This window comes from Trichechus manatus, unplaced genomic scaffold (assembly GCF_000243295.1).
Source record: "Trichechus manatus latirostris isolate Lorelei unplaced genomic scaffold, TriManLat1.0 scaffold00053, whole genome shotgun sequence".
NCBI classification, from domain to species: Eukaryota; Metazoa; Chordata; class Mammalia; order Sirenia; family Trichechidae; genus Trichechus; species Trichechus manatus.
The window spans coordinates 4,389,292-4,416,618 of NW_004443989.1; the positions used below are offsets into that span (position 1 = coordinate 4,389,292).

The following is a 27,327-nucleotide window of genomic DNA, read 5'->3' on the forward strand; positions in this document are numbered from 1 at the left end:
GCTCTCCCTCTCCTCCAATGATTGGCTCAAATGTCACCTTTTCTGGAGGCCTACTCTGTCCACTCCCCACTCCCACCTCATTCCCAATCTACCTAACACTACTCCATTTTTTTTCCACAATACTTATTACTTTTAACATATTTTATCATTTCCTATTGTCTCTCTCCCCACTAGGTGGAAGCTCCATACTAGCAGGGGTTTTTGTCTATCTTGTCTGTGGATGCATCTATCCCCAGTGCCTAGAAAAGTGCCTGGCACACATAGGTGCCCAGTAATTTCTTACAGGAATCAGTGAATGAGTGAAAGATTTATATATCATTGCCATCAAATGATCAAAATGCTCTAGTCACAAAGGAGAGAGAGAACTAATTTTGAAAAACTCTAAAACACATTTACATATACAGCTTAAGGAGAAATTAATTAATCCTCATGTTGAAACACTGTTTGCAGAATGGCTAAAAAAAAGGTAAACATTTTTGTATCTGACCTAAAAGTCAAAATAAAGATAAGCTGAAAAATTCACAGTTAAGCTTTTGTATTTCGTTAACACTTTGTTGTGCTGTTTTTGTTTTGTTAAAGTGCCGAAGAGATGGATGAGACTGTTGCCGAGTTTATTAAGAGGATCTTCTTGAAAATTCCAATGACTAACATAATGACAATCCTAAAAGCCTGGGACTTTTTGTCTGAAAGTCAACTGCAGACTGTAAACTTCCGGCAGAGAAAGGAGCCTCTTGTTCAGGAATTGGTTCTGCTCTGTGAGGTAACAATGTTCAAAATGATTAGCCTTGAACAACATGCTTTCCTTTTTGTTCTTTTTCTTTCTTTCTTTCCTTAGTCCAGAGGGGATTTAGTGCACCTACTAAACTGTGAAACAAAAAGGGCTACATTCTACTCTAGAGGAGAAGAAAAGATTTACACCCTTAGAAACCCCATGGGGCAATTCTACTCTATCCTGTAGGGTCTCTATGAGTCGGAATTGACCCAACAGCACACAACAACAATTGGCATTTTCAACTTACAGAGAGTCCTTAAATATCAAGAAAGAAAAAAAGTCTGAGTCCAGCAAAACTAGATGGTGCCTGGCTACCACCAGTGACTGCTCTGACAGGGATCACAATAGAGGGGCCCAGATAGAGCTCGAGAAAAATGTAGAACAACATTAAAACTCATAAAAAAAAGACCAGACTTCCTTGGTCTGACAGAGACTGGAGGAACCCCGAGAGTATGACCCCTGGACACCCTTTTAACTCAGTACCGAAGTCACTTGTGAGGTTCACCCTTCAGCCAAATATTAGACAGGCCCATGACACAAAATGAGACTAAATGGGCACACCAGCCCAGGGACAAGGACGAGAAGGCAGGAGAGAACAGGAAAGCTGGTATGTGAAATTCAAGGTCAAGAATGGGAGAGTGTTGACATGTCGTGGAGTTGGCAACCAATGTCACAAAACAATATGTGTATTAATTGTTTAATGAGAAACTAATTTGCTCTGTAAAGCTTCATCTAAAGTATAATTAAAAAAAAAAAAGTATGCCAAATGGAAATGTTTTGGCACATCCCACATTACACAAATAAAAATACATTTTTAATGAAAAAAGAAAGAAAGAAAAAAAAGGAATTGTTGTTGTTAGGTGCCCTTAAGTCAATTCCTACCCTTAACGACCACATGTACAACAGAACAAAACACTGCCTGGTCCTGTGCCACCCTCACAGTCTTGCTATGGCTGAGCCCTTGTAGCAGTCACTGTGTCAATCCATCTCATTGAAGGTCTTCCTCTTTTTGTTGATCCTCCACTTTACCACGCATGATGTCCTTCTCCAGGGACTGATCCCTCCTATAACATGTCCAAAGTATGCGAGACGAAGTCTCACCCTCCTTGCTTCTAAGGAGCATTCTGGATGTACTTCTTCCAAGACAGATTTGTTTGTTCTTCTGGAAGTCCATGGTATATTCAGTATTCTTCACCAACACCATAACTCAAAGGTGTCAATTCTTCTTCAGTCTTCCCTATTCATAATCCAGCTTTCCCATGCATATGACGTGAATAAAACTACCATGGATTGGGTCAGGCACACCTTAGACCTCAAAGTGACATCCTTGCTTATCAACACTTTAAAGAGGTCTTTTGCAACAGATGTCCCCAATGCAGTATGTCGACTGATTTCTTGACTGCTGCTTCCATGAGCATTGATTGTGGATCCAAGTAAAATGAAATCCTTGGCAACTTCAATCTTTTCTCTGTTTATCACGATGATGCTTATTGGTCCAGTTGTGAGGATTTTTGTTTTCTTTATGTTGAGGTGCAGTCTACACTGAAGGCTGTGGTCCTGGACCTTCATCAGTAAGTGCTTCAAGTCCTCTTCACTTTCAGCAAGCAAGGTTGCATCATCTGCATATCGCAGGTTGTTGAGACATCTTCCTCCAATCCTGATGCCGCATTCTTCTTCAGATAGTCTAGCTTCTCGGATTATTTGCTCAGCATACAGACTGAATAAGTATGGTGAAAGGATGTAACCTGACACACACCCTTCTTGGTTTTAAACCATGCAGTATCCCCTTGTTCTGTTCAAGCCAGTGCCTCTTGGTCTATGTACAGGTTCCTCATGAGTACAATTAAGTGTTCTGGAATTCCCATTCTTCACAATGTTATCCATAATTTGTTATCATCCACACAGTCAAATGCCTTTGTGGAGTCAATAAAACATAGGAAAACATCATTCTAGTATTCTCTGCTTTCAGCCAAGATCCATCTGACATCAGCAATGGCGTCCCTAGTTCCACATCATCTTCTGAATCCAGCTTGAACTTCTGGCAGTTCCCTATCGATGTACTGCTGCAACCATTTTTAAATGATCTTCAGCAAAATTTTACTTGTGTGTGATATTAATGATATTGTTCGATAATTTCCGCATTCTATTGGATCACCTTTCTTTGGAATGGACACAAATATGGATCTCTTCCAGTTGGTTGGCCAGAAAGCTGTCTTCCAAATTTCTTGGCATAGATGAGTGAGCACTACCTTCTTTTTTCCCATTCTCTTTAGTGCAGCTTGGACTTCTTGCTTCAGTACCATCAGTTCTTGATCATATGCTTCCTCTTGAAATGGCTGAACCTCGACCAGTTCTTTCTGATATAGTGACTCTGTGTATTCCTTCCATCTTCTGTTGATGCGTCCTGTGTCATTCAGTGTTTTCCCCCATAGAATCCTTGAATATTGCAACTAGAGGCTTGTATTTTTTCTTTAGTTCTTTCAGCTTGAGAAATGCTGAGCATGTTCTAATGACAGGTCTGTGCACATTTCATTTTAATACTTTGTCTTCTCGAGCGGTCCTTTGAAATCTTATGTTCAGCTCTTTTACTGCATCATTTCTTCTATTCGCTTTAGCAACTTTCAAGAGCAAGTTTCAGAGTCTCTTCTGACACCCATTTTGGTCATTTCTTTCTTGTCTTTTTAATGACCTTTCGTATTCTTCATATATGATGTACTTGATGTCATTCCAAACATCGTCTGGTCTTCGATCATTAGTGTTCAGTGCGTCAAATCTATTACTGAGATGGTCTCTAAATTCAGGTAGGATGTACTGAAGGTCGTATTTTGGTTCCCGTGGACTTGCTCTAATTTTCTACAGCTTCGACTTGAACTTCCATATGAGCAATTGATGGTCTGTTCTGCTGTCAGCTCATTGCCTTATTCTGGGTGATGACATTGAGCTTCTCCAGCATCTCCTTCCACAGATATAGTCGATTTGAATCCTGTGTATTCCATCTGGTGAAGTCCATGTGGATAGTCACCGTTTATGTTGTTGAAAAAAGGTATTTGCAATGAAGAAGTCGTTGGTCTTGAAAAATTCTATCATGCTTTCCCCCACATCATATCTATCACCAGCACCATATTTTCCAACTGATGATCCTTCTTTGTTTCCAACTTTCACACTCCAATCACCAGTAATTATCAATGCATCTTGAGTGCATGTTTGATCAATATCAGACTGTGGAAGTTGGTAAAAATCTTCAATTTCCTCATCTTTGGCATTAGTGGTTGGTGCATAAATTTGAATAATAGTCATATTAACTGGTCCTCCTTGAAGGCATATGGATATTTTCCTATCACTGACAGTGCTGTACTTCAGGATAGATCTTGAAATGTTCTTTTTGTCAATGAGTGCAACGCCATTCCTCTTCAATTTGTCATTCCTGGCATAGTAGACTATATGATTGTCCTATTCAAAATGGCCAATACCAGGCCATTTTAGCTCACTAACACCTAGGATATTGATCTTAAAGCGTTCCATTCATTTTTGACAACTTCCAATTTTCCTAGATTCATACTTCGTACATTCCATGTTCCAATTATTAATGGATGTTTGTAGCTGTTTCTTCTCATTTTGAGTCATGCCACGTCAGCAAATGAAGGTCCTGAAAGCTTTACTCAATCCACGTCATTAAGGTTGACTTTACTTTGAGGAGGCAGCTCTTCCCCAGTCATATTTTGAGTGCCTTCCAAACTGAGGGGCTCATCTTCTGACACTATATCAGACAATGTTCCACCGTTATTCATAAGGTTTTCACTCCCCAGTTTTTTCAGAAGTAGATTACCAGTTCTTTCTTTCCCATCTGTCTTAGTCTGGAAGCTCTGCTGAAACCTGCCCACCATGTGTGACCCTGCTGGTATTTGAAATACCAGTGGCATAGCTTCCAGCATCACTGCAACCCTCAAGCCACCACAGTACGACAAACTGACAGACAGGTGGATACCATGGGAGAAAACAAAATACACAGTGCAAATTAAAATAATAAACAATACTTTTTTTCACCTATCAGATTGTCAAAAATGAAGAGGTAATTATACTCAAATATACTGGCAAAGTTTTGAGGAAAAAGATTTTCTCTTTCATGTGTATTTGTTTAGTTACTTATTTGCTTTTTGTTTTAAAATAATTTTAGACTTTCAGAAAAGTTGCAGGTATGGTACAAAGAATTCCTTAGACTCTACCTCATTCCCTTTTAAATATAGGTAGTTTTTGACCTAGCAATTCCAGTTCTGAAAGTTTATACTGAGGAAATAATAGAAAATAAGGAAGTATGTAAATAATATTTTAATTTATAAATATTTATATATTTAAATCTAAAGATTTATATGTAGATATAAAGATGTAGCTTATAAGTATCTATATACGTAAATAAGGATGGCAAAAGGCATATGAAAATACGCTCAAAATTGTTGTTCGGTACTGTTGAGTCAAATCCGACGTGTAGTGGCCCCATGTGACAGAGTAGAACTGCCGCATAGGGTTTTCTAGGCTGTAACGTTTACAGGACCAGATTGCCATGTCTTTCTCTCATGGAGCCGCTTTCAGTTTGCAACTGAGCACTTAACTGTTGTGCCACCAGGGTTCCTCAAAATCATTAGACATTAGGAAAATGCAAAATATAACCACAATAAGATACCACTTATTAGATACCAACACACTTATTAGAATGACTAAAATTTAAGACTGACTATATCTAGTGGTAAATGAAATGTGGAGGAACTGGAACTCTCAGACTTCTGGTGGGAATGTAAAATGGTACAGCCAGTTTGGAAATCAGTTGGCAGTTTATTTAAAAGTTAAGTGTACACCTACCATATGATTCAGTCTTTCCACTCCTGGGAAAATAAATGAAAACATATGTCCACACAAATGTTCATAGCAACATTATTCATAATAGCCCCAAACTGGAAGCGACCCAAATTACCGTCAGCAGGTAAATGGAAAAACAAATCGTAATGTATGCATACATACAATGGAATACTACCCAGCAATAGAAAGGAATGGACTATTGATTCTGTGGTGTCGCATTCAAAAGAAACATTTCAAGATCTACCCTGAAGTACATTACTGTCAGTGATAGGGTACTATACATACGCCTTAAAGGAAGACCAGTTAATATGACTATTATTCAAATTTATGTACCAACCACTAATGCCAAAGATGAGGAAATTGAAGATTTTTACCAACTTCTGCAGTCTGAAATTGATCAAACATGCAATCAACATACATTGACAATTACTGGTGATTGGGATGCAAAAATTAGAAACAAAAAAAAAGGATGTGTAGTTGAAAAATATGACCTTGGTGAGAGAAACGACGCCAGACAGCGCATGATAGGATTTTTCAAGACCGACGACTTCTTCATTGCAAATACCTTTTTTCAACATAAACGGCGATGATACACAGGGACCCCACTGGATGGAAAACATAGGAATAAAATGGACTACATCTGTAGAAAGAGACAGTGGAAAAGCTCAATATCATCAGTCAGGACAAGGTCAGGGTCTAACTGTGGAACAGACCACCAATTGCTTATATGCAAGCTTAAGTTGAAGCTGAAGAAAACTAAAACATGTACACGAGAACCAAAATACGACCTTGAGTATATCCCACATGAATTTGGAGATCTTCTCAATAATAGATTTGATGCATCAAACACTAATGACTAAAGACCAGATGAGTTGCATAATGATATCAAGGACATCATACATGAAGAATGCAAAAAGTCATTAAAAAGACAGGAAAGAAAGAAAAGAACAAAATGGATATCAGAAGAAACTGAAACTTCTCTTGAACATTGAGTAGCTAAAGTGAATAGAAGAAATGATGCAGTAAAAGAGCTGAACAGAAGATTTCAAAGGGCGGCTTGAGAAGACAAAGTAAAGTTTTATAATGAAATATGCAAAGACCTGGAGTTAGAAAACCAAAAGGGAAGAACATGCTCAACATTTCTCAAGCTAAAAGAACCGAAGAAAAAATTCAAGCCTCAAGTTGCAATATTGAAGGATTCTCTGAGGAAGACATTGAACAACACAGGAAGCATCAAAAGAAGATTGAAGGAATACACAGAGTCACTATATCAAAAAGAATTGGTTGATGTTCAACCATTTCAGGAGGTAGCATATAATCAAGAACCCATGGTATTGAAGGAAGAAGTCCAGGCTACACTGAAGGCATTGGTGAAAAATAAGGTTCCAGGAATTGATGGAATACCAACTGAGATGTTTCAACAAATGGGTGCAGCGCTGGAGGTACTCACTCATCTATGGCAAAAAATTTGGAATAAAATTACCTGGCCGACTGATTGGAAAAGATCCATATTTGTGCCCATTCCAAAGAAAGGTGATCCAACAGAATGCAGAAATTATCAAATAATATCAGTAATATCACACTCAAGTAATTTTGCTGAAGATCATTAAAAAGTGGTTGTAGCAGTACATCAACAGGGAACTGCCAGAAGTTCAAGCCGGATTCAGAAGATGATGTGGAACTAGGGACGTCATTGCTGATGTCAGATGGATCTTGGCTGAAAGCAGAGAATACTAGAATGATGTTTACCTGTGTTTTATTGACTATGCAAAGGCATTCGACTGTGTAGATCATAACAAATTATAGATAACATTGTGAAAAATGGGAATTCCAGAACACTTAATTGTACTCATGAGGAACCTGTACATAGACCAGTGCACTCATTCGAACAGAACAAGGGGACACTGCATGGTTTAAAGTCAAGAAAAGTGTGTATCAGGGTTGCATCCTTTCACCATACTTATTCAGTCCGTATGCTGAGCAAATAATCCGAGAAGCTGGACTATATGAAGAAGAACAGGGTATCAGGATTGGAAAAAGACACATTAACAACCTGTGATATGCAGGTGACACAACCTTGCTTGCTGAAAGTGAAGACGACTTGAAGCACTTACCGAAGAAGATGAAAGACCACAGCCTTCAGTACGGATTACACCTTAACATAAAACAAAAATCCTCACAACTGGGCCAATAAACAATATCAGGATAAATAGAGAAAAGAGTGAAGTTGCCAAGGATTTCATTTTACTTGGATCCACAATCAATGCCCATGGAAGCAGCAATCAAGAAATCAAAGGGCGTATTGCATTGAGGAAATCTGTTGCAAAAGACCTCTTTAAGGTGTTGATAAGCAAGGATGTCACTTTGAGGACTAAGGTGCGCCTGACCCAAGCCATATTTTCAATTGCCTCATATGCATTTGAAAGCTGGACAATAAATAAGGAAGACAGAAGAATTGATGCTTTTGAATTATGGTGTTGGTGAAGAATACTGAATATACCAAACAAGTATGTCTTGGAAAAAGTACAGCCAGAGTGCTCCTTGGAAGCAAGGATAGTGAGACTTCATCTCACGTACTTTGGACATGTAATCAGGAGGGACCAGTACCTGGAGAAGGACATCAGACTTGGTGAAGTAGAGGATCAGTGAAAAACAGGAAGAGCCTCAATGAGATGGATTGACACAGTGGCTGCAACAGTGGGCTTAAACATAGCAACAACTGTGAAGATGTCACAGGACCAGGCAAGGTTTCGTTCTGTTGTACACAGGGTTGCTATGAATCGGAACTAACCTGACAGCACCTAACAACAACAGCAACATTGATAGGTGCAAAAACATGAATATATATTAAAATAATTATACTGAGTAAAAGAAGCCAGACCCCCCCAAAAAAACAGAGTACATACTTATTCATATAAAACACTAGAAAATGCAGACAAATCTATAGTAACAGAATGCAGATCAGTCTGCGTAGGGTGGGACAGAAAGGGGTAGGGGATGGTATTAGAAAGGGACACAAGGAAATTGGGGGGCTCATGGGTATGTTCACTGTCTTGGTTATGGTGATGTCAAAACATCAAATTGTACACTTTAAGTATGTACAGTTTATTTAATATCAATTATACATCGATAAAGCTGTTTCAAAAACAAAACAAAAAGTTACAGGTGATAAATGAGTGAACTGTGGGAGAACAGCTGAGTGCCTGTGGTGACTAACAGTAGGTGGTAGATTGAAGACAGGGTGTCAGTAAAGTATTGAGAGGGTGCTAATTGTCTGTTCTAACCAATCCGAAGAATAGCTTCAAATAGGATGATATCAAATATATCACCACATTTACTAAATAATTTATTCTCTTTCAGGAGAAGTGTGCAAGTCTCAATGACGCGGCCCTTTTAGACATCATTTGTAAGTTCTGATGATTTGAATTTACACTTAGCAATCTGTTTCATCAGGGAAGCAATTTTGTATGAAATATGTAAGGGCTCAGATTCTAGAATTGAGGATATTTGGTTTCAAATCCCAGCTCTGTCACTTAGCACATGGCACAGCTGAATGTATTGAGAGAACATGCCTCTGATTTAGTTTGTCTGATTTTCCATGATTGGGTTACATCTAGTCCATAAAAGGTGGATCCACACGTTTACTCTTTCTCATGCATTCATTCACATGTACATTAAGCACCCATTATGTGCCAGGCAGTATGCCCAGCACTGCTGAACAAGACAGAGGTGGTTCATAGTCCCTTAGAAGCCCAGTCTAATCAAGGAGACAGATTAATTAATCACAAAAATGCACCTTGCAGATGGTGATAAATTCTACAAAGGAAGGAAATAGAGAGGGGTCTGTGAGTGCATAGTGGGACCACCCTGTTTACCTGTGCTGCCTGCCCCATCCTTATACTCTCGAATCCTCTAACCTCACTCTACTTTTTCTTTTTTCCATAGCACTCGTCACCTTCTCCCATACTATCCAATTTTTGAATGGATGATGTTTATTGTTTATTATCGTCTGCCCCTGCTAGAATATAAGCTCTCTGAAGACAGAGATCTTTCCTTTTATTCACTGATGTTCCCCAAGTACCTAAGACAGTGCCAGCACATAGCAGGCATCCAATAAATATTTGTTCAGTGAATTAGTGAATGAATGAACTCTGAAATGCTGCTAGGCAAGAAGGATAAGGATGGAGAAACAGTGATGTAGAGATCACTGGTGCCACAGGAAAGGCGATTTTAATGAAGTGGTAGACACACACTGTTTGGAGTGAGTTGACAAGAGACTAGGTGGTGAGGAGCTAGAAACAGTGAGGACAGTAACTCTCCAAGGGCTTTTTGCTAGGAAGGAGAACAGAGCAATAGAGTGGCAGCTGCAGGGGATGCAGTGTATTCCTTAGGATGATAGCTGCACTTTCAAGGGAAATTTCAGTCACATTCACAGTAAACTGGAAAGTAGGTGTCCATTGATTTCAGCATGTTTATTGGATGCCCACTATGTTTAGGGCAGTTTGCTAGATGCTGAGGAATTTTCAGGGATGTGGGAAAATAGTTATGCCAAGCACAACATTCCCTGTCATGCTGGATAAATGTAGCATTCTATGAAATGTGTAGAATATTATGTGGAAATCGAATATATGGTCTAAAATAAAAATAAATGCTAAAACTTCTCTATTATCTAGGTTGGTTGCATTAATTATGATTTGTTGTACCTGAGATAAATTTTTTTTTATAATTTATTTTATTTTTGTTGTTGAGAATATACACAGCAGAACATACACCGATTCAACCATTTCTACATGTACAGTTCAGTGACACTGATTACATTCTTCAGGTCGTGCAACCATTCTGACCCTCTTTTGTGTTGTTCCTCCCCTGTTAACATAATCTCACTGCCTCTAAATTTCCTATTGTTTGAAGTAAATTTAATCCATATAAAGTTTGTATTTTGAGTAAAAATCTGAATAGCCTGATTTAAGAGCCCTGGTGGTGCAATAGTTAAGTGCACGACTGCTTGATTAGCGCTTCAACCTGCCCGGCAGCTCTGCAGGAGAAAAACCTGGCGTCTGCTCCTGTAAAGCTTTACAGCCCTGGAAACCCTATGAGGCCATTCTACTCTGTCCGATAGGGTCGCTATGAGTCAGAATCAAGCTGACAGCACACAACATAATCTGATGTGTGAATTACTCTTATCTGCTCCAGTTGATTTCATATTGTTGAAATTACTTCAAAGTTCTTTGATATAATAGTAATACTCTTCCTCCCTCTCTTAGATATTCAGGTTCATCGGCACCAGAAACTTTGGGATGTTTTTAAGATGAATAAAGGACCAGGTAATGTTTTCCATTTTAAACTGAATATTTATATTTGACATTTTGGCAATTTAAAAATGAATAATAGTATGTTCCTCTTACGTCTCTTTTCTTTTAAAGTGAGGTTATTATTACACTTGTGAATAAATGAGAAATATATTTGGTGGTGTTGTGTTAGAGGTACTAGTAGCTTTTGTGTGATTTGATCATTATTGCTCTTTGAGGTTACACAAAATGCTTAGCTTCAAGGTTCTTTGCAAATGTATTTATTTATTAAAGATGCAGACCTCTTGATTTTTCTTTTCACTTTGACAGGTGAAGACGTTGACCTTTTTGATATAGAACAGTTCAAAAGTTCATTTACAAAAATTCTTCAGAGAGCATTAAAAAATGTAAGAATAAAATTCTTCAAAATTTCCATTAAATTCAATTTCATGGTACCTGTGCACTTACAATTTATTACTACCCCGTTTTTTAATTTAAGGAGCTCTGGTGGCACAGTGGTTAAGCTCTTGGCTGCTGATTAAAAGGTTGGTGGTTTGAACCCACCAGTGGCTCTGTGGAAGAAAGATGTGGCAGTCTGCTTCTGTAAAGATTACAGCCTTGGAAACCTATGGGGCAGTGCTACTCTGTCCTGTAGGGTCACTAGGAGTTGGAATTGACTCAACGGCAATGGGTTTGGTTTTAGTTTTTTAATTTGTAAGAAATCTAGTTAGTAAATTCTATACTATTCTACCCCATTAACTTTAATGAAGTAAACAGCCACATGTGGCTGGTGGCTACCTAACAACAACAACCCGTAATCTAATGAATCAGACACTGTGGGGGTGGGCCCAGCAGGCTGTGGTTTCACAAGCCCTACAGGGGATTCTGATGGACAGTCATGTTTGAGAACCACTGCTCAAGGGCACCAGTGATATTTTTATCACAAAAATCCCTTGGCCTGGTGTCTCTAAATACCGATTGCAAACCCCTACATAAAACCAGGCCCTGTGCTAAGCACTTTACAATTAAACGTTGCATTCTTGCTATGAAGTGAGTTATGTTACACAACTGGTAAGCAGCAGAGGCACGTTTAGACCCAGGCAGGTGGCTGCAGAAGCCACGCTCCTCGCCTCTATATTGGGCAGGCTCTCGCCACTCAGCTCTTGGCCAGGTGCCAGATGCTGGGCAGAGAAAGATACACAACATTCATTTCAAGAAGGTCACATGTCAGACAAGTGACAGTCAATGACCCCTCATTCCTGAATCTTTACCCTCTCCTGGTTGACTTCTGCCCAACCTAACTGCATCTTTACTTTCTCCACGACTAACTCCGTTCTTCACTGGAGTATCTGCATGGTCCCATACTCAGCCTTCCTTCTATAATGTGGGTAAGCTTTTACCTTGGAGGAAGGCAGGAAGGGAAGTAGGGACAGGACTTAATTTATCAAATGCTTTTTGAAAGGCCATCACATTGTCCCCACACCATTTGTTGACCACTTCCGCTTTCTCAGCTGGTTTGCCATCCATGGATCCTCAGACTCCTTGGGTTTACTTCCAGGGTCAGTATCTTACTCATTGGTTTGTTGTTTCCATGCCCTCCTTGACCCAGTGCCTGCCTCACTGCTCTCATCTATGCCACTCTATACTCCAACCAAGCTAAACTAAGCTTCTCTGAGTTCTTGAACTTGTCTTGCTCTCCTAATTTTTCGGCTGTTCCCTCTCTGTGGAACAACCTCTACCCCACCCTGGCCTTACCTATCCTGATCTCCATTTAAATAGTATTCCCTCAGAGAACCCTCCCTGGCCTCCTAGACTGTGCCCCCCTGTTCTGTGCTCTTAATCTCACTCTCCTCGCCCACACAATATTCATCACAGTTCCTGGTTTAACTGTCAGTCTTCCTCCCCAGCCTGGAAGCCCCCTGGGACTGGGACTCTGACCATCATGCTCCCCACAGTCCCAGCAAATGCTAGCAAATAAATAAATTAGTCACCAAACAAAAAAAACACAACAGAGAGTCCCTGATGGAGCAGGAGAAAAGTGGGGTACAGAACTCAAATTCTAGTAAAAAGACCAGACTTAATGGTTTGATTGAGACTGGAAGGTCCCTGGAAGTCATGGCCCCTGCACTCTCTGTTAGCCTAAAACTAAAACCATTGCCGAGGCCAACTCTTCAGACAAAGATTAGACTGGACTAAGGGACATAAAATGATACTCGTGAGGAGTGTGCTTCTTAGGTCAAGTAGATACAAGAGATTAAATGGGCAACTCCTGTCCGGAGGCGAGATGAGAAGGCAGAGAGGGTCAGGAGCTGGTTGAATGGACACGGGAAATCAAGGGTGGAAAGAGGAGTGTGCTGTCACAGTATAGGGAGAGCAACTAGGGTCACATAACAATGTGCGTATAAATTTTTGTATGAGAGACTAACTTGAATTGTAAACTTTCACTTAAAGCAGAATAATAAAAAAAAAAGATTAGACCAGACCAGACCTGTTGCCATCCAGTCGATTCTGACTCATAGCAACCCTATAGGACAGAGTAGAACTGCCCATAGAGTTTCCAAGGAATGGCTGGTGGATTCGAACTGCCGACCGTTTTTGGTTAGCAGCTGAGCTCTTAACCACTGTGCCACCAGGGCTCCAAATCAGCCACAGTCTTTGCAAATTCCATATTCCTTTAATTGCTGTAGTTTTAAAAAATATTTTAATACCCGTTGAGGCAAGTCAACACTGACCCTACCCTCAGTTACTCTTCTTTATCAAGAGTGTCCTGGCTAGTTTTCTAGATGAACCCTAGAATTATTTTGTCAGGTTTACAAGACAACACAAAATCTTAGGCATTTTGTGTTTTTTTTAGCATCTGAGGTAAATGCATAAAATCATTAGGACTGGTATATTTTTAAGACCATTACTACATAGAAATCTCACTGTTAAATTTTATAATGCATGCTAGGTCTGTCCTAGATGCTAAAAGGGCTTTATTATAAAATGGGAATCTTATCCATGGCTGTCTTACTTAATAAGAGATCAAGAATCTTACAGATGGAGGAACACAGTTTTTCAGGACAAGCCCAAGAAATTATTGAAAAATTTTGATGTCATACCCTGATTGTGGCTTTTTTAACTTTTTTCTTCTGGAAGACTTCGCAAGGCATAAATGTGTCTTTGCAAAACAACCACAAAATATTTTCTTGAAGATTCCCAAAACACTGTAATGAACAACAGGAGAAAAGACTGCCAGATCTCAATCCACGTGCAAGATTACAGTGACATATTGCACCCCTAAAAAACAACCATCAGCGGTGCCACAATGAGATTTTAATTAGGAAACCCAAATCTTTTTTAATAAGGTGACGGTCAGCTTCAGAGACGCTGAGGAGAATGCAGTTTGGATTCGAATTGCCTGGGGAACACATCACACAAAACCAAACCAGTATAAAGCTACTTATGTGGTATATTATCCCCAGACTCCATATGTGTTCATGTCTCTGTCCAGGCTGAAGAGGAATATACCCCTCCTGGATCAGGTATGGAACAAATTATTATAAGGTACCACATTTTATTTTCCTTATGCAAAGGGCTATGTAGGTTTAAACTGCTGGATAAGCATTCAATATGGAATACCACATATAATTCTTGATCTCCTAAAATAAGGAACAGAAAGCATTGTTATTCTGCAAGTGGGAACATGGCAGAGACATTGATTTAGATCTATTCTTTTTTGTCTTTTAATCTAGAAGCAATGCATACTTAAAGTAAAAAATTGAACCAACACAGAAGTCTCTAAAAATGAAAGTTTCAAAACTTCATATCCCCTTCCCCAATTCCATTCTCCCCAAATAACTACTGTTAACAGTTTTGCTATATCTCCTTTCAGAAGATTTTTATTACATACCGTTCTGTAATTTGCTTTTTTAACTGAGCAGACCCTTTCTATGTGGTCGCCTATGAATATACCTCACTGCTCTTTTATAACTGCATCATTTGCCTATTGGTGAACATTGTTTTCATTTGTAATCATTTCCCCACATTCTGTACCCAAGAAAACTGCTTTAAAATAAGCTGTAGTAGCCTCTGATCAGAGCCTGCTTCTCCGTATGGCTCTGTCTTTGGTATCTCAGGCTTCCTAGTATATTTCTGCGTAGTAAGCCTTCCCTGAGTTGGACTGGCGACTGCTGCGGCTTTCCTCTCTATTAGCATTCACAACTGCAATGGCCCCCAAATTGGTTCCAGAGCTACCACTTGAGCTGGCTGTAGGTAAGCAGCTCCACTGTCCTGGCTGCACCATCGAGGTGCTAAAGGAGCCCCAAGCACTCCAGTGTTGTGACCCCAACGAGCTATAGGATCCCAGCACTTGTGCTTTCTTGTCCTTTAAGTTCCTTTGTTGTTTATTGAAATGGCAGCAAGACTTCTGCTGCTTGCTTCTACTTTCCTTTAACACTTCATGCCACTTCTTTGTATCTGAGGTCTATTCCTCCATGATTCATAGTGGTCGTTCATCCACTCACAGTGGGGTGATTCTACCCTGCCACAGCCAGTTGAAACATTACCTTAAAGACTACTGTTCATTTATGTTACATATCTTAAAGCAAACTACTCTCTAGTTCCAGGTAAATATCTTATTCCCTTCATTCTGTTTCAGTCCTCTGCCTTGTTTCCCTGGGTCATGGAAAACTTTTATAAATTTAATACACATTTCTTTCTTCAATATTTGCACTAAAGCATACATATTTGCATTTTCATATGGCAGGATCATTGTACTGTTAGATAACTGGTTTTCTAAAACTAACATTTTGAGCATTCATTGTTTATTCCTAAGTCTGAAGTTAATTTATTGTAATTCTTTTAAACAAGATGACTTTTTTAAAAATGGTAGAAAAGACTTTGCATTTATGAGAATCTTAATGCCATTAGCCACTTTTTTGATCATTTAAGCCGAGTAACTAGCCATGAGATTATATAGCTCTGGATTTCTTTTCCACTCTTCAGTGAAAACTATTCATTGATTGTAGATCCTGCATTTTACTTTGGCAAATATGATAAACATGGGCACAGTAATCCTAATAGTCTTGCTGATTTTCATTTCAAGGCACTGATGATTGCTAGCAAACACCATCAGATTGTGAAAATCGACCTCAGGAGCCGATATCTGGACTCTCTTAAGGCTATTGTTTTTAAACAGTATAATCAGGTGAGCCAATTGGAGACTCTCTTTAAGTCTTTATCGTCTGGTTCATGCACGGGTTAGAAGCCACGGAGCAGGTGGGAGAGTCCACCTCCAACAAGAGAGATCAGTTTAGATATTATTGAAACGAAGAAAAAGCTTTCAAGAAGTTAACATGACCATGGTCTCAGGACACATCTAGCAATAAATTAAAAAGAAAAAAGAAGAAGAAGTTAACATGAAACAAAATAATTTCTCACTATCATCTTTTTATACTTTTATTATGTTTTATATTGCTTGTTGTTGTTGTGTGCTGTTGAGTCAATTCCAACTCATAGCAACCTCATAGGACAGAGTAGAACTGTACCATAGGGTTTCCTAGGCTGTAATCTTTATGGAAGCAGATCACCAGGTCTTCTCTCCCTTGGAGCCGCTGGGTGGGTTCAAACGGCTGACCTTTCAGGTAGCAGCCAACTGCTCAACCATTGTGCCACCAGGGCTCATTAGCCACTGGAATTTGTGTTATAGATCCAAGTTTCCAAAGCAGCTTTTCCAAGTTGCTTTTCCAAGTTTCTCCTTAGAGAACTTGACACAGTCTTTTGAAGCTAATTATAATATAGTATAGCTACCACCCGTTTGTCAGTTTGTCGTACCGTGGTGGCTTGCATGGTGCTATGATGCTGGAAGCTATGCCACTGGTATTTCAAACACCAGCAGGATCACCCATGGTGGACAGGTTTTACCAGAACTTCCAGACTAAGACAAACTAGGAAGAAAGGCCTGGCAATCTACTTCCAAAAATTAGCCACTGAAAACCCTGTGGATCACAACAGAATACTGTCTGACATAGTGCTGGAAGATGAACCCCCTGGGTTGGAAGGCACTCAAAATACACAGTGGCCACAATAATCAACTTGAGCATACCAATGATCTTTAAGATGGTGCAGGATTGGGCAACGTTTTGTTTTGTTGTACATGGGGATTTGAACTGCCGACCTTTTGGTTAGCAACTGAGCGCTTAACCACTGCGCCACCAGGGTGTCATTAGTCATTAGGGTAATGCAAATCAAAACTACAACTAGATACCACTCCATACCCACTAAGATGACCGTGTTTTAAAAAATGGGAAGTAACGCTGGTGAGGAACCCTCCAAGCCAAATAATAAAAACAACATTATAATATAGAGAGATATATAGTTAATTTTTTTTTGGCTCATGACTGAAGTAGGTGATGCATTGGGTTAGAATTAAGGAGAAAGCAATGGTTTATTAAGTCCTACAGTTTATTTGTTAGTATTATTTAAATGTACTGTTTCTGTTTAATGAAAAGAAACGGCCTGTCCGCATTCACCAGGCCTAGGCTATGTTTTTCCTCTGCATGACAAATGCAGGCTCATGTGCTCAGACTTCTGTAGGTGGATTATTAATGCTCTGTGTATATCTTGTGCCCTTGAATATGTTAAACTTATGCATTCTCATCTGTTCTAAGTGGAAAGAAGTGATGGCTGTCTATAAGCTACTCTCTGAGGAAAAGAAGATCTAACATTAAGAAGTTAAATAATGATTTCCTCCCATAGCTGCCCCCTCCCCTCCCACTCATCACCCTCCCACCCATCACCTTCCCACTAAATTGGTATAAACTGTTCTGCTATAATGTGAAACTTATAGTCCTAGGAAACTTCACATTGTCAACACTTAATTACAAAAACAACAGCTTCATTGGGGGAAGGTGGAATTAGGGGTTAGAGAGATTCAGATTTGCAGTATGCGAGTTATTTTTCCAAAAGGAATTTCAGTGAGTTTTTTAAGGTTAGGAAGGAATCACATTGCAATCACCCTGTCTTTGAGCCCTGTAGCTTTTGCTGTCCACATCTAATCTTACAGATCTGTTTTTATGATAACCAAGTACAGAGCTCCTCAAACAAAACAGCCATGTGGCTCACCCCAGCAGACTCCTTGTGGACATCCTGCTGTGGGAGAAATGCCCAACTCAGCCGGATATGGCCTGTGATCTCTTCTTGTTGAAAAAAAAAGAGATAATAAGATTTGGCATACTTTTATGTACTAAAACCAGTTAATATCTATACTTCAAAATATTAAAATTAGGAGGCACACAGACCAATGGAATGATTTGAGAGTCCAGAAATCAATCAACCTGTACACCTATGGACAGCTGATTTTCACCAAGGGTGCTAAGTCCATCCAATGAGGAAAGTCTCTTTAATAAATGGTGCTAAGACAACTGGCTTTCCACAACAAAAGAATGAACCTGGACCTATACTTCATACCCTATGTGAAAACTAATTCAAAATGGATCAAGGGCCCAAATGTAAGAACTAAAACCATAAAACTCTTAGAAGAAAACATAGGTGTAATGCTTCAGGACCTAGTTTTTAATAACGGATTCTTAGATATGACACAAAAAGCATGAGCGACAAAATAGGTAAATTGGACTTTATCAAAATTAAAATCTTTTGTTCATCAAAGGACTTTATCAACAAAGTAAAGAGACAACCTACAGGGAACCATATATCTGGTAAGGGTTTAATGTCCAGAATATACAAAGAACTACAACTTAACAAAAAGACAAACAACCCAATCAAAACATGGTCAAAGGACTTGAATAGACATTTCACCAGGCAAGAAATACAAATGGCCAACAAGCACATGAAAAGATGTGCAGCATCATTAGTCATTAAAAAAAAAGTTGCCATCGAGTCGATTCCGACTCATAGCGACCCTAAGGACTGAGTAGAACTGCCCCATAGGGTTTCCAGGGAATGGCTGGCAGATTTGAACTGCTAACCTTTTGGTTAGCAACCGAGCTCTTAACCACTGCGCCACCAGGGCATCATTAGTCATTAGGGAAATGCAAATCAAAACTACAACTAGATACCACTCCACACCCACCAAGATGACTATGATTTAAAAAATGGGAAATAACATTGGCGAGGATGTGGAGAAATTGGAACCCTCATCCATTGCTGATTGATTATAAAATGGTACAGCCTCTGTGGAAGCCAGTTTGGTGGTTCCTCAAAGAGTTAAACATGGAATTACCATATGATCCAGGAATTCCACTCCTAGGTATATACCCAAAAGAACTGAAAGCAAGACCACAAACAGATACTTGTGCACCAGTGTTCACTGCAGCACTATTCACCATAGCCAAAAGGTGGAACTGGCCTAAGTGGCCATCAACAGATGATGATAAACAAAATGTGGTGCATACATATAATGGAATACTACTCAGCTATCAAGGGAGGTGAGGTCTTGATAGACAGTACGACATGGATGAATCTTGAAAACATTATGCTGAGTGAAATAAGTCACAAAAGGACAAATCTTATATGATCCCACTTACATGAAACTTCTAGAACAGACAAGTATCTACAGACCTAAGTTTATTTGTGGTTACCAGGGGCAAGCAGTAGGGAGGGGGAAAGGAGGACTTATTACCTGGGCAACACTAAGCTTCTGTTAAGGGCAATGGAAAGATTTGGAAGTAAATAGTGGTGATGGTTAAACAAGATAAACGGAATTAATGTCACTGAATGATACATATAAAAAATGTTGAAATAGCAGATGTTTTGTTACATTTACCACAAAAAAACAGTTAAAATTAAGAAAACATTTACTGTTTTTCCTTTTTTTGTCTTCTAGTTCTTTGAAACTCACAATTCTACTGCACCTCTACAGGAAACAAGCCTGTGGCTGGATACAAATAGTATGTGTGCTTAAGATAAAACTGAAATTAGAAGGGTTTTGTTTCTTTTTTAGATTTCTGTCACTCAGTGTACCTGGGTCCTCATTCAAAACTCTTTCACTGCTTTCAGATAATTGAAAATTAAAATTTTGTAGAAGAAGGGGAGCTAAGCTACCATAGGTCTCTTAGAATTTACCAGAATGGCATCTGGTAAAGGAAACAAAAATTAGCTAATAGTTGTTGAGCGTTTTTTTTTTTGTGCCAAGCACCATACTAAGATGCATTTATACGTTTATATGTATTATTCCCTTAATCTGCACAGTAGTGCTGTGCTACCCTCTATTCATCGGGAAACTGGGTTTCAGAGAGGTTTAGTAACTTGCTAGGCAAAGTCCTACAGCTAGGAATTGGCAGAGACCAGAGTGAAATGGGGTCTACCTGAGTCTTGAGCTGAGGCTCTGACTGCTCAGTAAGCTGCTTGAATTATCAGAATTGTCACTATCACTACTCACAGATGGCATGAGTCTCTCCCAGGAAGCCCAACAGTATAGAATATACAACTTCTGAAGTGAATCAAAAAGTTTAGAAGAGTGGCAGGGTATAATCTAAATGTATAAAAATGAAAAATGTCTCCTAGCCACAATTCGGCAGGAAAATGAAATAGTGCAGTCCTTATGACTAAACAGTTTTATGTCTTTTCAATGGCATAGGAACTGCTCTTTATCTCATGTTAAGCGAAGGAAGCAGGATACAAAATTGTGTGTATTTTATAATTCCAACCATAAATACATATGTTTTATAAACATATAAAAAATATATGTGTTTTTAAAAGTATGTGTATGTGTGAAAGTCCCTAGAAAGGCCAAAACAGAAATATACTAAAATGTTAACAGTGCTTATCTCTGGGTGGTAGGATTATGGGTGATTTTAATTTTCCTTTTTTTTTTATTAATCTGTCATTTTCCAGCTTTTCTCCAATAAGAAATTATTACAATCAAGAAAAGAAACAATAAAGATTATTTTAAAATTATACAGTGAAACTTGTGAGAGCTGGAACTCAACGGGACTGCCTTGTTTTTCCAGGTCTCGCAAGTTTCCGCCTTTGACGGTGTAGTCTTACCACTCTTCTATCGCTCGTTTTAATGGAAAACATTTGAGTTTTCCTTCTCTGACAAGTTTTCACCATACACAGGTTCCAGCTTTCACAGGTTTTACTGTACAAGCAAGTTGAGGGGTTAGGTATGAAAAATAAGATGCTTTAAGAATGAAATATATTCCTAATAGCTGTTTCATCTGAAATCTTCCACCTCTAGTGGATTTAAGAGTCATTCATGAAAACAAAATAGAAAAAGAAAGAGTCCAAAGAGTGACGCGAGAAACTTTTGGAGACTGTCCTCAACCAAGACTAGAATTTGCACAATACAAGGTAGGAAGTGGCTATAAACACTAACAACAAGTTACCAGTATTTTATAAAAGAATAAAGAAAAAAAAAACCTTAAGTGGAAAACAATTCTAAGGAGTTCCTTTTTCATTTATCACTTAATTTGGTATGATAAAATCGTTAAATAGCCCTCCTTATTATAAGTTCCTCCGTTAGCAAAGGAGAACTGTTGAAATTTTGAATATGCCTTTTCATTGCATCTTATACATTCATTCAGTCATGTGTAACAGACTAGGCTGTGATATGTATTTTTGAGGGAAAAAATTGTCCAACTCTGAACTGTAGGTTTTATACCCTTCTAACCCATCGCACCTAAAACATTATTTGGCACACAGCAGGTACTTATGGATACTTATTGAACAAATAAGTCATTGCATAGCCCAGCTGTCATCAGTTACCTAGACAGCACTTCAAACCTACCTCATTTCAGAAGTCGGCCACTGCTCACCAGGAAGGCCATGTGAGAGGCTTAGGTGTTTAATGCAAGCCCACTGCCACCATTAGAATAACTCCAGGTTTATATCATGACACTGTAATCTGATTCCAGAGCCCGTGCTCAACACCTCACCGCCTCCCCCTCCCCTGAACCCTCCTTAAGTGCAAAACAATTCTAAGGAGTTCTTTTTCATTTATCACTTTAATTTTGTATAATAAAATTGTCAAATCGCCCTCCAATAAAATTCTTAGCTCAATATCCCAACAGCTCTGGGCCACACTCTTAATTCTGCCATTGATCTGCTCTCATTGGCCCAAAGCCAGTTCAGCTGGATTTGTCTGCAGTGAGAGAAGCTGATTAACAGCTTACAGGTTGGATTTCCTTAATGGCAGGTTTTATCTCAGTTCCTTTAAACAGCTCATAATCTAGGACACTGGTTTTCAAAGTATGGTCCCTAGACCAGCAGTATCAGCATCACCCAGAAATGTATAAGAAATGCATGTTTTTGGCCCCATCCTAGTCCTGCTGCATCAGAAACTCTGGGGATGGGGCCCAGCTATCTGTTTTTAACAAGCCCTCTATCTGATCCTGCACACTAAAGTTGGGGAACCATTGGTCTACGATACATGAGATTTGATTCACAGAACTTCCCTTTACATGCACCTTATGATGGCTCTATTCCATAAGTCAGGGTGCATGTATATTCATACCTGCTACCAATTTTTCCCTGACTTCTGTTTTGAAAAGTGTTAAACCTTTAGAAGACCTGCAAGAATATTACAGTGAACATCCATTTACCCTTTGCTTCAATTCACCAGTTGTTAACGTTTTGCCACATTTGCTTTTTTTCTCTCTTTATTCTGCACAATCTGACATTATTCACCGCCCCCCCCCCCAAATATTTCAGCATACTAAATTTTAAAGTTTAAGGATCATTTTAAGTAAGAAAATTTGTAGCTTAGACTCTAAGAGCCAACTACCTGTTGAGGTAGCAGTACTCAGATATTTGATGATATTAAGGAATTGTTATTTTTTTTAGCTGTGATAGTAGTATTGCAGTTAAATTTTTAAAAAGAGACCTTTTCTTCTAGCAATACTGAAATATTTACAGATGGGATGCTATGCTGTCTGGGATTTGGGAGGAGTGGGTGGTAGGGAATGGGGGGGTAACATGAAACAAGACTGGACACATGTTGACAGTTGTTCCAGCTGACTGATGCCCACATGGGCATTCATTATACAGTGCTGCTTACTTTTCTGTGTTTGAAAACTTTTTAATAAGAAGTTAAAAAGAAATAGCAGTAGTAACTCAAAAGACATGACATTTTTATATTGAAGTGACAGACTGCAAAAGATAATGCTAGTTTCCCATAAAGAATACACATTGTCAAGGGCAGCTGAGGGCCGAAGTGACATTCACCATCACCTGTGTCAGGTACTATGCATGCTTGGCATTTTTATGTGCGATCTCATTTAATGTTCTGATCACCCTCAAAATTTGCAGTTAGCACATTAAGTGGTCCCTACCCCCATTAATCCCTGAACTTGATGATAGAAATAATTCTGATATAATTCTTTTTTACCATTGCAACTGACATGTTTAATAATCATTTATAAATGTATTTGTTGACAGCTTGAGACGAAGTTCAAAAGTAACTTAAATGGGGGCATCTTGGCTGATAGGGAAGAACCCCTTAGGTGCATGATAAAGTTCTCTAGTCCACATCTTCTGGAAGCACTGAAATCCTTAGCACCAGCCGGTAAGTAGTTAGCTTATTTCACAAGCTACAAAAAGTAACATACCTACCCTCAGTCCTGTCTTTGCTGACTCATTACTCCAAGCTTTCTCCTTGCTCCAGGTGATATCCCATCATGCCCTCTTTTGCTCTTTCTGCTTCTGCATTTAATGGGGGATCCTCATCCACTCTCTAATCTTGGTCATTTTAAAACTGATTCAAATCTTTGCCCCGGTGATTATTTTAAATTTCCTTTTTTTTTTCTTTCTTATTTCAGGTATTGCAGATGCTCCACTTTCTCCATTGCTCACTTGCATTCCCAACAAGGGAATGAATTATTTTAAAATTAAAGATAAATGAGATTTATGTGGTTTTGTGAGCACAGGAGCCCCTTGACTATGTTGCACATCCATTTTAATTAATGGCTGACTGGATCGCTTCTGTCTATAAACTGCATTTTAGAAATTAGTCCTTGGTATTGAAGTTTTAGAAATGTTCATATAGCTGTTGGGATTCATTCTCCCCTTCTCCCCCCATTATCGTGAAGAGTATAGCAAATGTGGGCATTTGAGATGTGAAGGGATATACATATATGTGGCTCCAGACTTGACCTTATGATGCCTGACTGCTCTGAAATCAAGCAGGAATGGCACACTGGTTGAGCCTGTTGGGCATCGACTCTAGTGTCCTTTTCCCTATCCGCAGTCTTCGGGAGATCTGGTTCCAATTGCTGACTTCCAGATATTTTCTCTTAAGCTTTGGATCACAGAAAGCAGCACCAAGAAACCACACCCAAATCAAACTTTCTAGGAGAAACATAAAACTGGTCCATTCCAAGGGCAGAGCTGGGTCTATTACATTATCATTGGAGGAGGCAGCATATCAAATAAATCAGATATATAAAATAATGGTTTTCTTGTAACTGTACTTTGCATAATCCGTTTTATCACATATATGACATTCAAACTGACTGATATCATACTGATTTGTGAATAAAGATATTTAAAAACTGGTCCATCGGTTAGTTTTGATGAAAATCCTTCAGTGATCAATACTAAATAGCATGTGTTTTTATAATAATTACCTTTTTAAAAATCTATTCCCTGTCTTGTTCCAAAAGGATTTGAGGTTATAAAAACACATTACAGTTATGGCACAATTAAAAGGTGAGGGAATCTGGGCAAATGGGAGGACAAAAAAAGAAGAGGGGAACAAAATGAAGCTAGAGATAAGATAACTATGTAACAACCTACAAGTGAATCCCCAGTTACTAGAAGATCAGACATTTGGCGTGGAATTTACCAGTGGCCAAAGCAGAGAAGACAGCACCAATTAAAAATCCCTAGTACCTACAAGACATAAACATATCACCTGGGCTGGTCAATGAAAGACACCAACACTCTACGCTTCATTAAAGCCTTCCTACCCCCTCTCCACGGAGTCCTAGTGGCACAGTGGTTAAGTGCTCCACAGCCTGCTTCTGTAAAGATTACAGCCTTGGAAACCCTATGGGGCAGTTCTACTCTGCCCTGTAGGGTCCCTACGAGTCAGACTCGATGGCAATGATGTTTTTCTTTAGTTGTTTGTTTACCCTCTCCAGCTAGCCTGTTTGGGTTCTATGATCCCAGACTTCACTCTAACCCAGTCTTAACGCACTTTGCTTTGGGCGTAGGGAGAACCAGTTAGAAGAGTGGCTGAGTCCTACACCCTAAGAAGAAAACAACTCAAGATGTAAAGGCCATTTCTGTACTTTTCTATTTACAATCAGAAAGAAAAAAAAAGAAAGGCTAAGCAATGCTTTATAACGTAATGGTACTGCCTACAGGTTGTAGTCCATCTTATGTGAAAAGTATTATGTTTTTAAATTTAATTAGCAAATGTAATAGCTGCTTCAGTTATCTCAGAGTGAGGTGCTGAGTTTGTAGGGGCTTAACCACTGTGCCACTAGGACTCCGTGGAGAGGGGGTAGGAAGGCTTTAGTGAAACATAGAGTGTTGGTGTCTTTCATTGACCAGCCCAGGTGATATGTTCATGTCTTGTAGGTACTAGGGATTTTTTAATTGGTGCTGTCTTCTCTGCTTTGGCCACTGGAAAATTGCGCGCCAAATGTCTGATCTTCTAGTAACTGGGGATTCACTTGTATGTTCTTACTTAGTTATTTTATCTCTAGCTTCATTTTGTTCCCCTCTTCTTTTTTTTCAGTGTAGACCATCATCACCAGTTTGTTTAGGGCATCTTTCCATAAGTACTAGGTCCTTCTGCTCAGTGCGTGAATGTGTATGTTGCATTTGTACAGAGGCCCTACAGGCTCCTGGATGGCTGGCTCACAGCCCTCTCTGGTGCTTGGCAGGGGTGTGGAACTGGAGGTTGGAATAGAAAAGACTAGTTATCCAGCTTACAGTGCAGCCACCTGAGACTGTAACCAGCATCCCTCCTAGCCAGGCTTCTGCTTAAGGAGAGGAGAGTGCTGGTTGAGAAGTCACTGAACAATCTATTAAGTACTTGACAGCCCAGAGACACATACTGCATCTAAATTCAGTGTGTTGGGAACAGATGCAGCAGTAAATGCAGTGTGACCAAAGGGCAAGTGACTTCATTTCTCTACGCCTAGATTTCCTTCTCAAGAAAATAGGGAGAAGGGGAGGGACTTACAGTACACCTCTCCCCCCGACCCCCGCGTTGTTTTGAACACAAAATGAGATACTGTGGTGGTTGAGGTTGTATGTCAACTTGGCTGGGCCATGATTCTCAGTGGTTTGGCAGTTATGTAATGATGTAGTTTGGCAGTTATGTAATGATGTAGTCATCCTCCATGATGTGATCAGCCAAGCAGCTGTAAGGGGAGTTTCCTCCCATGTGAGGCCTGCATCCAGTATATATATGGACATTCTGACAAAGCTTGCTTGCTTGCTGTGGATCCTGCATCCAGCTTATCATCATCTGACCTCCATTTCTTGGGACTTGAGCCAGCTGCCTGCAGTACTGCCTGCTGATCTTGAGATTTGTCAGCCCCTGCAGCTGTGTGAATCAGGAGAAGCCTCCAGCCTGACACCTGACTACAGACTTGGGACTTGCCAGCCTCTACAACCACATGAACCATTTCCTTGAGATAAATATCTCTATTTATATATGTATAAATACGCTTCACTGGTTTTGCTTCTCTAGAGAACCCATCCTAAGACAGATACTAAATGAAAAGGGTACACCGGAGTGTCTGGCACAAGATAAACCCTCAAGTGATGGCTGTAATTAGTGTACTGTTGCCTCTCCTGCTGTGAACTTTTGGGTTGTCTAATCTTTATTTTCTTTTTTTTTTGTACTTTAGATGAAGGTTTACAGAACAAATAGTTTCTCATTAAACAGTACACACTGTTTTATGACATTGGTTAACAACCCCACATGTCAACACTCTCCCTTCTCGACCTTGGCGGTTGTCTGATCTTTAAGGAAACCCTGGTGGTGTAGTGGTTAAGAGCTGTAACTGCTAACCATAAAGGTTGGCAGTTCGAATCCACCAGGCACTCCTTGGAAACTCTATGGGACAGTTCTGCCCTGTCGTACAGGGTCGCTATGAGTCCGAATCAACTCGACGGCAACGGGTTTTTTTTTTAGTCTTCAAGAAGCAGAATTAAAGTTCCTGCACACGGTGCATTTTCTCCTATCCAACTATATTGCCTGAGGTCAAATTCCTAGGAAGGCAAAGAATGGATCAACCAGTCAAATACCTTTTACCTGTCCCCAGGTACCCAGGTGAAGCTTTGCAGTGGTCCCACCTGGCATCGGCGGCCGGCAGAGGGCGCCGCGGTCCCGAGGCGGAGCGATACGAAGCGCGAGCTCAGCGGCTGCCCTGTCCCGCCGGATGGTAATGAGCCGGCGGCCCCGCCCTCTGCCGGAAGTGGCCGCGGCGGAAGGCGGGGCCTGCACTCGGCCCGGTG

The 27,327-nt window shown here is 39.7% G+C and overlaps 2 protein-coding genes across 4 annotated transcripts in view; one reads left to right on the forward strand and one right to left on the reverse strand.

The window, feature by feature from the left end:
- CENPN (centromere protein N) overlaps window positions 1-24,248 on the forward strand; it is a 27,911-nt gene extending 3,663 nt beyond the window's left edge. For 2 of the 3 annotated variants that reach the window (XM_023732529.1, XM_023732530.1), the window contains exons 2-10: window positions 580-760; window positions 8,984-9,029; window positions 10,888-10,947; window positions 11,242-11,318; window positions 14,259-14,435; window positions 15,998-16,099; window positions 19,736-19,799; window positions 21,092-21,204; window positions 23,290-23,453. In XM_023732529.1, the coding sequence (XP_023588297.1) occupies window positions 590-760; window positions 8,984-9,029; window positions 10,888-10,947; window positions 11,242-11,318; window positions 14,259-14,435; window positions 15,998-16,099; window positions 19,736-19,799; window positions 21,092-21,204; window positions 23,290-23,424 (945 nt within the window). In that variant the 5' untranslated portion in view covers window positions 580-589 and the 3' untranslated portion in view covers window positions 23,425-23,453. Of the gene's footprint in view, window positions 1-579; window positions 761-8,983; window positions 9,030-10,887; window positions 10,948-11,241; window positions 11,319-14,258; window positions 14,436-15,997; window positions 16,100-19,735; window positions 19,800-21,091; window positions 21,205-23,289; window positions 23,454-23,669 lie in introns of those variants that run through there. The other variant, XM_004377709.2, reaches the window with a different exon arrangement.
- CMC2 (C-X9-C motif containing 2) overlaps window positions 1-27,327 on the reverse strand; it is a 90,023-nt gene that overhangs the window by 24,965 nt on the left and 37,731 nt on the right. The window lies entirely within an intron of this gene.